This window comes from Colletotrichum scovillei (genome assembly GCF_011075155.1).
Source record: "Colletotrichum scovillei strain TJNH1 chromosome Unknown Contig00008, whole genome shotgun sequence".
In the NCBI taxonomy this organism is placed as follows: Eukaryota; Fungi; Ascomycota; class Sordariomycetes; order Glomerellales; family Glomerellaceae; genus Colletotrichum; species Colletotrichum scovillei.
The window spans coordinates 1,358,950-1,373,664 of record NW_023336266.1 but is presented as its reverse complement, the minus strand read 5'-3'; the positions used below and the strand labels follow the sequence as shown (position 1 = coordinate 1,373,664).

At 50.1% G+C, this 14,715-nt stretch overlaps 5 protein-coding genes across 5 annotated transcripts; 4 read left to right on the top strand and 1 right to left on the bottom strand.

The window, feature by feature from the left end:
* Positions 1-1,076: 1,076 nt before the first annotated feature.
* Positions 1,077-2,191, top strand: HER10_EVM0008730 (RTA1 like protein; the record flags this gene model as incomplete). The annotated part of the gene is made up of 3 exons (XM_035478240.1): positions 1,077-1,571; positions 1,660-1,834; positions 1,893-2,191. The coding sequence occupies 3 exons, from the start codon at positions 1,077-1,079 to the stop codon at positions 2,189-2,191; spliced, it is 969 nt and encodes a 322-aa protein (XP_035330861.1).
* Positions 2,192-2,625: 434 nt separating this feature from the next.
* Positions 2,626-3,747, bottom strand: HER10_EVM0011856 (oxidoreductase family protein; the record flags this gene model as incomplete). Its single annotated transcript, XM_035481272.1, has 1 exon — positions 2,626-3,747. The coding sequence occupies one exon, from the start codon at positions 3,745-3,747 to the stop codon at positions 2,626-2,628; it is 1,122 nt and encodes a 373-aa protein (XP_035331027.1).
* An 851-nt stretch (positions 3,748-4,598) lies between these two features.
* Positions 4,599-5,918, top strand: HER10_EVM0002128 (oxidoreductase family protein; the record flags this gene model as incomplete). The annotated part of the gene is made up of 4 exons (XM_035471854.1): positions 4,599-4,676; positions 4,735-5,149; positions 5,208-5,397; positions 5,474-5,918. The coding sequence occupies 4 exons, from the start codon at positions 4,599-4,601 to the stop codon at positions 5,916-5,918; spliced, it is 1,128 nt and encodes a 375-aa protein (XP_035330475.1).
* A 3,467-nt stretch (positions 5,919-9,385) lies between these two features.
* HER10_EVM0007527 (fungal specific transcription factor domain-containing protein) lies at positions 9,386-10,659 on the top strand (the record flags this gene model as incomplete). Its single annotated transcript, XM_035477081.1, has 2 exons — positions 9,386-9,944; positions 9,998-10,659. The coding sequence occupies exons 1-2, from the start codon at positions 9,512-9,514 to the stop codon at positions 10,657-10,659; spliced, it is 1,095 nt and encodes a 364-aa protein (XP_035330794.1). The 5' UTR covers positions 9,386-9,511.
* Positions 10,660-10,771: 112 nt separating this feature from the next.
* On the top strand, positions 10,772-12,163 carry HER10_EVM0011579 (uncharacterized protein; the record flags this gene model as incomplete). Its single annotated transcript, XM_035481007.1, has 3 exons — positions 10,772-11,485; positions 11,573-11,612; positions 11,673-12,163. Exons 1-3 carry the CDS (start codon positions 11,303-11,305, stop codon positions 12,161-12,163), a joined length of 714 nt encoding a protein of 237 aa, XP_035331008.1. The 5' UTR covers positions 10,772-11,302.
* Positions 12,164-14,715: the final 2,552 nt, after the last annotated feature.

Here is a 14,715-nt window from a genome sequence, read left to right as displayed (position 1 = left end):
TCAGCGACACGGCGCACTTGGCATCTCATATTTCAGGCTGGAATATCAGGAGGCAATAGGACCATGAGCGCTAATCGGAACAAAATCTGGCAGCTCCTCTACGATGACGAATCCTACAGCCCTGAAGATAAGGCTCGTGTATCACAGAAATCGATGTTCAGGAGTCGAGGGTTGTAGCTGACAGCATACTGTCGAATCGGCAATGCGGCTTTGGACGGCTCGCTGTACCTCGCATGGCAAGTTCTGAACCAAAGTGCAAATCCGCTTTTGGAAAACTCGCGATCCTTCGCGGCCCAGGCCGTATGATAAGTCCAAGATGGGGATGCCGAACTGTTGCCTAGTGGGAGATGCATGTTTTGAAGGATTCAGGGGATCCTTCGATGTGATAGCAAGTCTTGCCGCCGTGGTTTGGTCCCGAAAATTCCGGCATCTGTCATCTTGCGCCTTTCCTGTGCTGTTGCGCCAAAGATGGCAGGATGTATGGTCCCAATAGGGTGACGGATGTATGACTTGCGTCTACACAATCTCGATATGGCGTTTATGAAGCCTTCGCCAAGTTTGTGTGCGGCTCGGCTAGCTAGACGCCGCAGCCACGCGGCACAGCACAGCTTACTTATATAAAGGTGGTAAGCTTTTCGGCACGAAGATCCGTGGGCTTCTTGGCTAGCCCCCATGGGGATGATTCGATTTAGCCAGAATACCCCGCGCCACCAATCTTACATCTCAATTATCCACCAGGCGTCTCGGGCCGACTTGCATACACCTACTACAGTCTTGGGCTAGAGGTCGGAACCAAGGGAATCTCAGCCGTTATTGTTTGTCTCACCTGTCATCCAATCGCTTATGAAACAAAGTGAAGGGTTGGCCAACAATGGGGTTGAGCCAAGAGACGTGTTGGGCCAATTTACCAATCGGCCGGTATCGCCAGTCTCCTTTCGCGGGTCTTTGAACCTTCAACTTGTCGATAGCTTTAAATACGTCCAGTCGAGGGTTCCTCCACTTTCTCTACAGGTTGAGATACCGTATCCTCAACAAGGTTTCCAAAGGTCCAACATTTCCACAAAGCTCGGTTTACAATGTCGGCCCCCGAAGGCTACATTCCAGGATTCGTCTGCACTCTGGACACATGCTCCGTTGAACAATGGGGCTTCGTCCGCTATCGACCAAGTGTCGCCGGAAATGTTCTCTTCCTGGTGATTATGGCCCTGCTCGCATGCGGTCAAATCTTTCTCGGCATAAAGCACAAAACAAGGGGCTTCATGATAGCTATCTGCCTCGGCTTGTTGACCGAGACTGTTGGATACATCGCGAGGGTCCTCTTGAATGGCAACCCTTTCAGCAGAGACTACTTCTTGTGGTATCTCATTACCCTAACGATCGGTCCCGTATTCATCGCGGCAGCCATCTACCTAACTCTTGGGCGCATCGTCGTGATCAATGGGGAAGCTATTAGCCGGATCAAGCCTCGCTCGTACACGACATTTTTCTTGGGATGCGACATTGTCAGTCTTGTTGTTCAGGCAGTCGGCGGAGGAATTGCTGCGTCTACGCCTTTAGATAACCCGCACATGGTACGCATGTACTCTTCACCCGCCTTTGTCATGGCAATAGGCCTTCGACTGCTTCTAAACTTTGTTACTAATATTTTGGTACTTTTAGATCGATGTGGGAACAAACATTCTGGTGGCTGGCCTGTCAATTCAGGTTGCTTGTCTGTTTGCGTTCACTGCCTGTAGCCTCGAATTCCTCTGGCGCGTGAAGAAGAATCCAGAGATGCGAAATCCCGAGTTTACCGATTTGGTCAACAGCAAAAGATACAAACTGTTTCTGTTTGGTATGTTCTCTGTTCGATGTCGTATTAAGCAGATCTATGAAGCTAATGATTCTTGAAGCACTATTCGGCGCAACAGCATTCTTGTTCATTCGGACTGTTTTCCGTTCTGTCGAGCTCAGCGAAGGTTTCGGCGGGAAGCTTGCCAACCAAGAGGTTGAGTTCATGATCCTCGACGGAACCATGATTATACTAGCATGCTCGTCCTTGACTATCTTCCACCCAGGTTATGGCTTTGGGAAAAGATGGAACGAGGCTAAATTCCGATTCCGTGCCTCCAAGGCAAAGGGAAGTCCACAGACCATCACCCCTGGTGGCAGCGAAAAGGCTGTGCCGGAAACGTCTGCAGAGAGGTTGTAAGCCTGTGGTTCGTTTACCATTTGCATGAAGACAACAAAGGAGAATTCCATTGAGATTCAAATATTTCATGCGGAAGTTATAGATACTTTTTGAAACGCACTGCTAAGGACTGATCACATCTCGCTGCTGGTGCATTTTCTTCATCTTACAATACATGAAGCCTCCATATCCAAAACTCACTAAGTCATGTCGGTATTCTCCTGTTGGAACAGGGTTTTCAATGATTGTCTTGCTGTTTACTCAAGCGGTATAAAGTAGTCTGCCACACGCTGTTCAGTTAGAGCCCCATTTTCAAAGTCAGACGGTATCTTTTATTCTTCCAACTGTTGCGAGTTTAGGCAAGACGTAATCCAACCATAGATCTCTCAAATAAGTAATCGCGCTTGTTCGATGTTACAGTAATGGTGTCTAATTCATGTTTCTGGCCCCTGAATCTACTTCAACTGAACATGAACGGGTTTTCCCTCGGAGACACACTTGTAGATAGCTGATACGACACCAAAATTGAACTCGAGCCTGCTCCTGGACAGAGAAACGCTGTCGCGTCCCTCGATTAAATCGACAAAGGACAATAAGGGGCGTTGATTTGCGTCCTCCCACCCGAAAGCAGGAAACTTCTCTTCCTTAGCCTCGACTTTGCCGTTGTCGTCGACATAGTGCACCAGCCTGAAGCCTTGCTCTAACTCGTCGACTTCTTCCTTATAGTCGAAAGTTGGGACCCATCTCCATGTCAGACCGCCAGCCGTGCCGTCAATGTTCAGAGCACTCTGGGCGTCTCCATGAAAACCGCTTGCTCGCTCCCAGTAGAATGGGATGGCAGTGCCGTCTTGAAGCTCTAAAGTCAGAGACGCGCCAGCATGTGTCTCGACGGAGATGACTGTGCCAGACGGATCAGCACCGGTAGTTGGCGTGGCTAGCCAGGCATGGTTGACCGTGGCAGCGACAGGACGGAGGACGTCGAAGAACATGGTAACATCGTAGACGCCCCAGTCGAATACAATGCCGCCGCCAGACTTCTCCTTTTCCAGAAACCATCTGCTCGACGGTTGATACTCGATTCCCGCGCGAGCTCTTGGCTGGCGGTTGATGAAGCGAGCATGATAGATGGACCCTATTCCACCCGTCTCGATTAAATAGCGGGCGCGATCCAAAGCTTTATTTCCGAGATATCGAAAGCTGCACTCTCCAAAGACTCGATTGGCCTCATCGCTGGCCGCTAACATCTCATTCATCTCCTTCTCGGATGTTGCCAGCGGCTTTTCGCAGAGAACATGGCGGTTGGATCGAAACGCGCGTAGTGTTGCTGCGTGGTGCAGGAATGGAGGAACGGCCACCACGACTATGTCGCGCTCTTGCCCTGGGGAACTGGCGAGCATTTTCTCTGCATCTTCATAAACAGTAGCTTTAGAAAATTTGGCGAGCAATGCTTCCCGAGCATCTTTCGAGGGGTCTGCAGCAAAAAGCTGAACATCGTCGCCCAGGCTTTCCGCCGCGACGCCATGTCGCCATGCGATTGAGCCAGCGCCGTACAGGTAAATTCGCCAGGCTTGAGGCATTTCGTTAATTCAGAGATATCGAGAACGTGTATGTTTGGCAAAGAAGAGGTTGTTCGTTGACACTATCGTGAGGTGCTTGGAAAAGGGACATTCCTCGCCAGGCCATCTAGCCTAATGATCGCGGTCGGTAGCGGAAAAGGAAAGTCGAATTATCATGCAAACCCCGCCAATCCTTCCGGCTGTATCTTCAGGGTCCATGTAGGCTGATGATTTCGACTTTACCCTTCGCGATCCTTCGCGATCCTTCCCGTTTTCCGGACGGGACGCCTCAGGCTCAGGGGCCGGAGGCGACGGGCCGCCTGCTTCAAGATGGTGGCGCGCCCCTCAGTTGTAGGATTTGACCGGATATGGAAGTTTTGCATATTTGAAGGTGCTTAGCTGATGTAAGATGCAACACTTGCCGTTCCAGTAGAAATGCAAAGGGCTCCATGTAAGGTACCACAAAGCTGTATGCGCCGTCACAATGCAGCTTCCAGCGCGCGTAGGATGAAAAGATCTTTCGTCCATTACGCCGCTTTGATCTTATTCGGGGCATGTTTGTGATTGCATCAGACGGTCCGCTTGTCCGGAGCCTGAAGTAGAGCTATCTTTCTCTGATCCTCCGGATAATGGCGGCCGCGACGCGCAATCCTTCGGAAACTTGGGGCGAGGCTCCAAGTCCTCGACAGCCGCCAGGAGAGGTGGGCCTTGCGTCTTCAACATCGAGGAAGGCACATTTGATTGACTGTATTGCTTATATGTTGTTGAATGTTGTATGACTTGTTCTTTTGGAGAGAAGACCAAAACAACCCAGCTTCGATCTGGCCGCCTGCAGTAAACCCTTCAGCCTAGCTCTTTCGGCGCCTCTCAAGATGGTCGGAGTAACAAACGGTACCAAGCTCAACCAGGTTCTCAAGGTCGGAGTCATTGGTTTGGGAGAGCTCGCGCAGGTTTGTCTTACATCCGAATTCATTTTTTTCTGCAGACACTAAAGCTTCACCAATGCAGGTGTCCCATATTCTTGTGCTAAACAGTTTGTCCACTCATTTTGAGATCACTTACATCTCCGATGTCTCTCAACAAGCCCTCGACTTCTGCACCAAAAAAGTCGCTGGCGGGTCACCTAAGACAACATTGAATGCTGAAGAGTTGATTACCTCTCCCGATACGGACGTTGTGGTCATCTGCAACGTCAACGCATTCCATCCTTCACAAGCGATTCTAGCTCTTCAGCACAACAAGTACGTATTTGTAGAGAAGCCTCTCGCACTGAACTACCGCGACCTCGATGCCATCATCGCGGCGGAGCAGACCTCTGAGGCGAAAGTCTTTGTGGGATACCAGAGACGATATGCCGAATCCTTCCTCGATGCTGTGAAGGAAGTGGGAGGGATGGAAAAGATTGATTACATTCGCGTCAGGGGTATGTTACTGTTCGATATGTTGAAGATTAGAGACCTGGCTGACGATAGATACTGCAGATATCATTGGGCAAAATAGCTCTTTCGTAGACCAGTCTGGCACATTTCCCAAGAAATACACCGACTACCCGAAGCAAGATACGGCAGAGATGAAGTCTACCGAAGAAGAGATGGTCAAGACAGCGCTCATCAATGAAATTGGGGTTGAGGCAACGCCAGAGTCAATGACGATGTTCAGGTTGTTCACAGGGTAGGTCACATCCCTAGGCAGAGCTGATCCAAAGGGAGAGTTTCCTTCTCGCTGACCCATCCCGTCTATCTGATAGACTTGGAGTACATGACTTCTCTGCTTTGCGCGAGATGGTCGGCATGCCCTCACGAGTTGTGGGTGCCTCTCTTGGGTTGCCAATCTGGAACGTGTTGTTCCAATACGAAGGCTTCCCCGTCATGTACGAGTCAGGTATCATCGACGTACCCAGGTTTGACGCTCACATCGAGATCTACTCGCGAGAGAAGATTGTGCGCGTTGACTACGATACTCCGTACGTTAAGGGGCTTCCTATTACCATGACCATCAGGGAGAAAATCGAGACTGCCAAAGGTGATGGTTACCAAGAGAAAATTGTCAGGAAAACGTATGAGGATCCCTTCACGCTTGAGTTTTTGGACTTTCACTCTTGTGTAACGAAGAAGACTATCCCGAAGACCTCGGCCGTGGATGCTCGGGAAGACTTGGACTTGATAAAGATGATCATGCAGAATGCCTACTAGTGTACCTCACTTTGAGAATTGAGTCCGATCTATCCAAGATCAAGCTTTGCAAAACAACGAACGACTCCGCGACTTCAGTATTGCTGAAGCTGCCTTAGGTATCTATGTGATCGGCTATTTGATCAGCCGGCTTCCTCTTTCCAGCAAGGTAAAAGACCCGCAGAATAACTTCGTTGGAGGTCGTATGATTAAACTACTTGAAAAATCATAAAGTCAGTATACTCAGTGGTCACAGACGCAAATTTGTAAGAAATTATCACCAGGGCCGCACGTTCCGAACTACTTATGTAACGCTATTGTTCTCGATATTTGCAGGCAGAGGTCGTAATCGTACAGAAGATTGCAGCGCCATTTACGGCTCATTCAGTTGATGCCGGTTACCCGGCCACCTCGCCGGGTCAAAGGTGTCGGTCTGGCCTTGATATTTCTCAGATTACTCATCTTAGTACATACTACAAAACCTTGAGGGTTCTGCCTCCTTTTACCGTCTCTTCCGTCTATCTAATAATCTCATCAAACGACATGCCTTTGTAATTGAAATCGGGCAAGTCTACCCAGCCATGATAAAAGACAATGAGAGATCAACAAGGCAGCCGTAGGTGAAAGGGAAAGTAAAATAGAGTGTTCTCGGTTATTATGTGGGACCTTTACGGACTCGCCGCTTACGACTGGAAGACCTCGTCTCCGCTTGCCTGTGACTTTCACGGCACATCTTTTCCGAAAACGAGGAACCAATCACTCACAACAACAGTTTCAAAGTCCTTATAGACGCAGATGATTTCTCCCTATTTTATAGCGAGCATAGTACTTGGAATTCTAAGCGCGTGATAACGTTAGTTAAGTCAGTGGCCTCCTTCCAGATATCACTCGGTACAGAATTGATTCCATATGCCCAGGACCTCAGGACATATTTGGTTAGAGTAAATTAGTATTTACTTCGACTTAGGATAACTGTCAATCTGCGTGTGACGTAAGGTGGAAGTCCCCAGAGGCCAACTGCTGTTGAGGTCAAAAAAATGAATTAGTGAAATCTCCCCCCATGACTAGATGTATGCTCCTTACGTGATTACATATATCCACGTGGACTCCTTGCGTGATCATATATGTCCGAGCTGCTCCTTTGTTGCTTGTGTCCCCCTATTTTGCCCTTACTGACCTCCTTACGGAAGGGCACTGACAATAAGAAATTATTTACATTTGTCAAATCCATTGTCTTTGACCCTTCTCGAGTGAGTTATGACTCGGTGCAACCCTAGTAAGAGGATACACATAAATTGGGTGCGGACAGAGGCGGAATGTTCGTTGGACGCCATGAGTAATGCAGTATACCCCCTCGATTAAACGGATAGTAGATCGACAGACGCCTCTCTATCTCAATTGCGCAGCACGAGTAATACGGTACTCATGTCCTGGAAAGTCCATGCGGCACATGAAGCAGTTACAGACGAACTAATAACAGCGGAGCGTCTGTGATTCTACAAGTAGTAAAGTATTTAACAGAAACCAAGAATCTCTTGCCAGCGTCTCCATACTCAGTTCCACTAAATCAGTTGCACATCATGAAGTTCACCGCCGTTCTCCTTTCCGCTAGTGCCCTGTTATTAGGCTCGGCCAATGCGTGGTGGTGTACCGACTATGGAAAACAGGCTAATCATCTGAGCTGCAAAGCGCTTTACCCGGTATGATGGCACCACTGCACATTGTGTGACTGTATGATCCTTTACTCATTTTTATCGTTTTTGACTAGGAACGAAATACCTTTTGTTGCAGTGCAGCAGAAGGAGGAGACCGACACACTTGGAGAGGAGACTGCATGTTAGCGGAGGATACCCCGTGTGGGGAAGGTGGTTTTGAGGGCTGCGTAAGTGATTTCCAAGTTTTCTGGAATGATAGAAGATGAGTGCTAATATTCCGGTTCAGTGTTTGTAGAGAATCAGCGTTGATAAACTTTCGGGAAATATTTGGCCTTTGTATGCGTGATTCTGGGTACTTTAGCTTTAGAGCCTTAAGTATGAAACGACACATGTTCAGCGAACACTTAGCAATATACTTGCACCATTACAAACCTTTAACTAAGATCAGCTTTTCATAATCGAAACTCACCAGACCTTGCCTAGGAGAGATCTAGAGGTAGATGCAAGAATTTATGTGTGTGATCTTGGAGATGAACTGGTCTTCAGCGGTACGTCATCGGCCTTTCCGTTTTGGGCTGGTCCGATCGCCGCAGTGGCGGCAGCCCCGCCAGTCGATATGTTGAGAACCGCCGCCAGGCAAATCCAAGCCCGCCAGGTCTTCACCTTCACGCCGACAGGATGCTCAAGCTCAAGTTCGTCAACACCACTAATGTTCCCGTTCAAAAGCGTAAAATAGCGTTACATGCGTGTGATACTTGTCGGAGACGAAAGGTAAGTCAATCATCTTACCCGTTCCCTGCAGGTGAAGTCGTAAGAGAGACAGACTTGGACTACGGTCCTTGCTGGGTGCCATTCGGGATGCCTGATTGGTGACCAATCGGAGTGCGGTCTCGCCGCGATACCTTCCCTTTCTGGTTGAAGAACAGAGTGTTGACGGATTTACAGAAACGATGTGTTCATCCACTAGGGGAAGGGGAGTCTCCGCCTTCGCACGGCGTTCACTGGAGGAAACGGGGCCAAACATCGGGGCCGGCCACTTCCGCCGAGGATGGTTCGCCGGATGATGTGGCCGTAACGCCAATAGATCCGTCTCTTCATCATAAGCCAACTGTAGAGGCGGACAGTGGTTCGGGTGGACAGATCGTTGGCGGTGATGATAACGATGCCGGCGACGATGATCAGACAGCCGACTCGATTCATGTTGCAAACTCGGAGCCTCCTGCCCAGAACCCGACGTTTCCAGTTGAGCAGCCTCGACGTCGTTCCGGTCATGCAGATCCTCGAGGAGGGCTCATACGACTCAACAATAACAGCACGGGAACTCCTGCTCATGGCCGAGTACCTTCGGTTGAGACAGCAGTGGTCCCCATTGAGAGCCCAGCGGTTCAAGCGAGAGATTCAACAACTCATATCTCAACTCCTGAGGACAAATCCCACCCAACAGATTCCCACTCGAACCACAATGACGACAGGTTCGTAGGCGACTTGAATCCAGAGGGTGCATTCCTAGCGGACAGTCCAGCAACAAGTCGCGGTCATGCCGAATCCAACGCCGTTGGCGTTTGGTATTCTCGCAGAAACAACGGCGGTAGCCTCACACCAGAACTTGCATCGGCAGTCTCGATAGACTATGAAGTACACCAGTTTCTCGCCGTGTTGCCGAAAAATGAGGATTATGAACACCTCGAAAGGATCTACATTCGAGATGTTCATCGAATTCTACCCGTCATGAACCTCGACATACTCCGGATGCCAACATCAACGATATCCCAGGTTCTCTGCAAACAAGCCATATGCCTAGCTGCCGGCTCAAATCCAAGCGCCAGACCCTACTTGACACTTGGGCAAGGCTCTTCGGCCGTCTTGAGCCACTCAGAATTCGCACTCCGCCTTTCCTCTGCCATCCGGAAAGCACTCAGCCTCGGCTTGGTAAAGGACCGAGTCCAAGCCGTCGCCATCATGGTGATTCTCTCCTTGTACACCCACTTCTCGCAAGATCGCCATCTATCTGCCGAGCTGGCAGCACAGGCCGTCAGCAACGCCCAGACAGTGGGACTTCACCTCCAAAACCCGCCTGCCAGGTCGGAGGATCCGGCGTATTTAACCCGGCTTTTCTGTTGTGTTTGGGCTATGGACCAGCTCAACGCGGCTTTCCACGGGCGGCCGGTGATGATACACGAAAGAGACTTGGGGCGCGATATGGTGGAGTGTATTCGAGAGCAAGACAGCTGCTTCCGACTGTTTCTCGAAATTGTGGTCTTGCTCGGGTGCATCATCGACCTGTATCGCCCGGCAGCAAAGAACACAGGTTGCGTTGTCATGGAGGACTTCCCAAGCTTTGATAGCCTCGTCGAAAAGTCAAAGGCTCTCGGAGTTGAATCTCGTCTGTTGGGTAAGTCTGGTCCAGCTTCAAGGTGTCTGTGGATGAAGCTGATTGTCTCACAGCTTCCATTGAACTTCTTTATCATGGCATTGGCATACTATCATGCCGGATTCCTGTTGGTTCAACAAGATCTGAGCACCTTTCACTGGCACTCAACCGACAAGCTCTCTCCGCTATGAAGATCACAACCATCATTGAGGACTTTGGCAACACGTTATCGCACATGACTTTCGTACCATATGCCGTGTCTCTATCACTGCGGGTCGCATATCGAGAACTACGGTCATCCAAAGTGCCAATGTTGACAGCGAGATCGCGACGACAGCTCCAGTCAACTTGCAAGACACTACGTGGCATGAGCAGCATGTTCAGGTCTGCTCAGGTCATGGTCGATTTAGCGGAACAAGTGATCCAAGAGATAGACCAAGTCTGCACAAACGCCATGAATGAGCAAAACGGGTCCGGCTCAACAATTGCGCCAAATACCCCTCGGCAGGACCAAACAGTACCACAGGACGCGCCTGCTGTAGGCATCAGCAATGTTGATGCCGGAAACTGCCCGCCAAACAGTGATACTATGCCCGTATTTGACCCTTCACTCTTCGAGGGGCCTGCAGGTTTTGATGCTTTCGAGTTCTTTGACCCCGGCGATCTCAACGCCATCGATGCCATCTTGGGAGGCGATGCTCCGCCGGGCATCGGGCCGATGGGCTCCTTTATTTAAGCTGTTTCTATTTTGAATCAGAATGGAGGTTTCTACCAGTTCTCGTGTTTGCCACACATGGCCTCGATGTGTGATGGGAAGCGACTGGTCTTTTCTAATTCCTTCTTGATCAAGGAGCTTCACGTCCCTGACGCATCAAGGACTATTTGAACGTGTATACGAGTCACTGACACCGCCAACATACGAGGCTTTATCGCCCAAATATCCATTATTCAATTGCTCGCGGACATGCGGTTCCGCAATCTCAAAGTGAGGTCTCTTGATCAGCCACAATTCATCAATTCAACTTATCCGTGTGATCTGACAGCAATTTATAAAATTCGGCTAATCTGGCTCAATAGCGTGTATCAGATTCTAGATCACTCAAGCTGTGTTTGGATAAATGGCACTTGCAGCTTCACTTTTCCCGCTATTCTCTCTTATTAACTGCCCAATGGCATTCAGATATTTAGTGCATGGGCTAGCTTCTTTGACACCGTTGTGATTCGTACGGAGACGTTTCTTCATTCCGTTTCATGGGATATTTTCGCCTATAAAATCCCACTTTCGCCTGGTCGCTGCTCTTAGCAGACTACTAAGTAGGTACCTTACTTATTGCAATGATATGAGGGACCCCGTCTGAGCAACTCTACCAGTGCTCATCATGGCGTCTTACGCCATAGTTTTGCTTGGCATCTTGGCCATGAGCAACGCCGCGCCTCAATTCACAATAGGAGATGGCTCTACGATTCTCGTCCCTGGTGGAGGAGCTACTTCACCGAACCCAGTTGGCCCCATCCTGCTTCCTCCTATTGACAGCCCGGAAGTCAAGCCTGGTAAGCGTGATGTAAGAAAAGTCCCTTTCTATGCTTGATCATGCCCATTTTGAGGTGCCCCCGTTGCCAGTGTGAAGCTCCCTAACTTTCCTACACAGCTTGACGGGCCTTTTCTCGAGCGCAAATTATCTTCGTCAGGTAAGTACTACGACCACGGTCGTTTTTGGTGCCTAAATTGATAATATGAGAATGACCTAGACACTCCTATGAGACCATCGCAAGCTTTGGCTGAGCGAACGGAAGATCTCAATACCCTCAAAGAAACATACTTCACTCTCTTGGAGCCCATTATTCATGGGACTAAACCCTCTTTCGGAACTTATATGGTCCTCCTACACATGGCGGACATCCTCGCGAGCAAGGGAGTGGAAGTAGGCACCATCACCCTGGGCGAAGCAACGACCATATTCAGCCCAACCACAAACACGAAGCGTCAAATTTTCGAGATTGGCTCTTGCAAGCTATCTGATGTCATTGGTCTCCGCGCAACTCTCACAAGTCTCCTTCTCATCTACAGCAACACCCCGCCCTTTGAGATTTGGAACCTGGAGCAAGCAATCATCGCGGCGCTCAAAGCCTGCAACGAGGATGTCATTGTCGGACCCATCATCCCGGACAAACCTGTCCCAGGCGGGCCCGTTGTGACCCAGTCCCCGGTGCCTGGGGGTCCGATCAAGCCAAGTGATTAGGCGACAGCCTCGTCAAGGGCATGATGCCAAAGTTTTGAACAGACGAGATGGAGGAATATAAGGTTGTGTGGCCGCGCACGGTGGACGTCAAGAACCTGTACCTGACAATCCGGATCCGAGAAAAGAGGATGTCCGTAGGAAAGTAAGGAAACAGTTTGGAGGTTTGATGAAGATGCTTATTCGCAGATGTCACTGCGTGCTTATTCATGGTGCAAGTGATCAGGTTTCCCGTGTTATTTCTTTCATGAACTCCTCTTCTTCGCCTTTTCCAAGAAATGCTTGATTGCCTTAAGCTCATGGTTCTGAAATCGTAATGGAAATGGTTTCATGTTTGCTGAAAGATGGCATCAATGCGGCCAGCCCTACGAAAGTCGAGAACCCGACATCGCAACTCCCTTTTTGGTCTCTTCTGACACTTCCGAAGTCCGCGACGATAGATCGAATGATGGAATGGTATGTAAATAACGATAACACAAGCCTTTTTGGTCCATCTGGTCTGCTTCGTCCAGACCTTGAGTTCATCCCCATCTCAAATCAAATAAGAAATCAATGAGACGGGTAAGAGATTCATCCCATGGTCGCCGGAAGCAGTCGCAAACGAGTATCAGTTATGATTCCCGTGCGTCGCAGAAACACCGAAGCTCCCGACAGACCTCACGAATAAGCCCTGCCTATCTCGAAGACAAATATGTCATTGTAAGAGACAGACCACGGCGGGATGTTTCGAACTAGCCTGTCCCCCAGAATCCATTCTCGCAACTCAAAAGCGTCTATCCTTGACCTCGCCGGTTCTTGCTACCGGACCCTGTTCTAGAAGAAGCGCATGATAACTCAAAAAGGACCCCCGGCAAGCTGTCAGTGTCTCAACACTGCGGAAGCTATCTCAAGTGTGGGAAGAGAAAACTCAACCTTATTCCGCGGAGTCCCCATCTTCTGTCTTTCTCTCTCCCGAGATTCTCCTGTTTCGGCCTTGTGGACTGAAGTCTCCCAAAAGCTCATCACGAGGACAGCCAGCCCTGCCCATTGTACGAGGTCGTTCCTGGACGATGACCTCAAAGTCAAAAGAAGATTCAACAGAGAACGGGAGTCCCTATCCTCGACGGTCACGTTTCACGCGAAACTTCCGACCGAACGCCGGCCATCGTGCCGAACGAGCACGGAGCAAGGCCGTAGGCCGCAAGCCTTTTGACGTCGGTATGGAGAGCCCCAGTTCCCACTAAAAAGCTTACCCGACTCCGACCGGCCGTAAAAACCTGGATGGTGGTAGAGTTGACGGACGCGGGAGGAGGTTAAGGTAAGCCACCACCGCCGCCATAGCAATTTTTCCTTCTCGGATTTCCGAAAACGATGTTTCTCATCTGCCATCTTCCCTACCTACACTCAAACCAGAAAGCCAAACTTTCAAAGTGCGCTTGCTACCACGCTGACAAAGACGCCCGCAGGCTGAGGTTCCATCATCCATGGTGTAGCCTTTTTTCCGGCCGCTGCAAACGGATGAAGCGGGTGAAGCGGGATACTATGCCACGAGGTCTGTTGCGACGCTTCGCAACGCCGCCTCTGGCTGCGCCGCGATCAGGAACCTAGATAGATCTCACGAACCGGCGCCGAGCGAACGAGTCAGTTTCCCAGCAAACAAAACGATACCATCGCCGAACCAGCGCGGCCCCATCACGATCGTTTCCTCTCCCTGCAGACTCTCGGGGCCCATGACATGTTCTCAACTTCTCTCACCTTACCTAGACGCCGCTAGTGTTAACATCACGCGTTTATCACGCCGCGAGAAAGCCAGGACGTAACGGATGCGACCACTCATCAAGGGATCGTGGCCAAAGGGGGAACAGCAACAATAACATACAACCAACATGCCTTTCATAACAAAAGTGTAAACTTTCCCGTTGCTTGCGCTCAAGACCATGCCAAGCCAAACACAATCACCCTCCCAAATCTACAAACACGCGACTTCGGCGCCTTCCGCGACGAACGCGTGCTGGCAAGAAAGCAAAAGCATCTGCCACCATCTACAACTCAATCCATCTCATAATTCCATCTCACCACCACTAACTTCGAGCAAAGAGAGAACAGAGTTTGGATGCCCTCACTCCATGACACACCATCCGTCGGATATGACCACGCCGTGACGGCGTGGTCCTAGCGAAGCGCAAGAAGGCGCACCATGATGAGACGAGTCATGGTGGCCCAAACTCTTCTCCTCGACGCGCGCACGGGAAAAAGGACCCTGCCATTCAATACATTCTGTGCCAGAGTTCACGTCGACCGTGATGGTTCCTGAAAGTCAATCACGGCCCTTGATGACAGATGACGACCTGTCGTGAACACGATTGACCACAACAGGACGCCGTGCGCTTGCAGGATCCCGCTGTTTACCAACGGTCTGGTTCTCGGCCATAATTGTGGAAATACTGCTGCTTGATGACTCAAATGAGGCTCTCAGACTCGTGGCCTCTGCGGCATCTGGCGTCATGGTATGGAGATTTGTGTGAATATCTGCGGTCCGTGCCAACGCCGCCTCTCCTTAACAGCCCGTACGACAT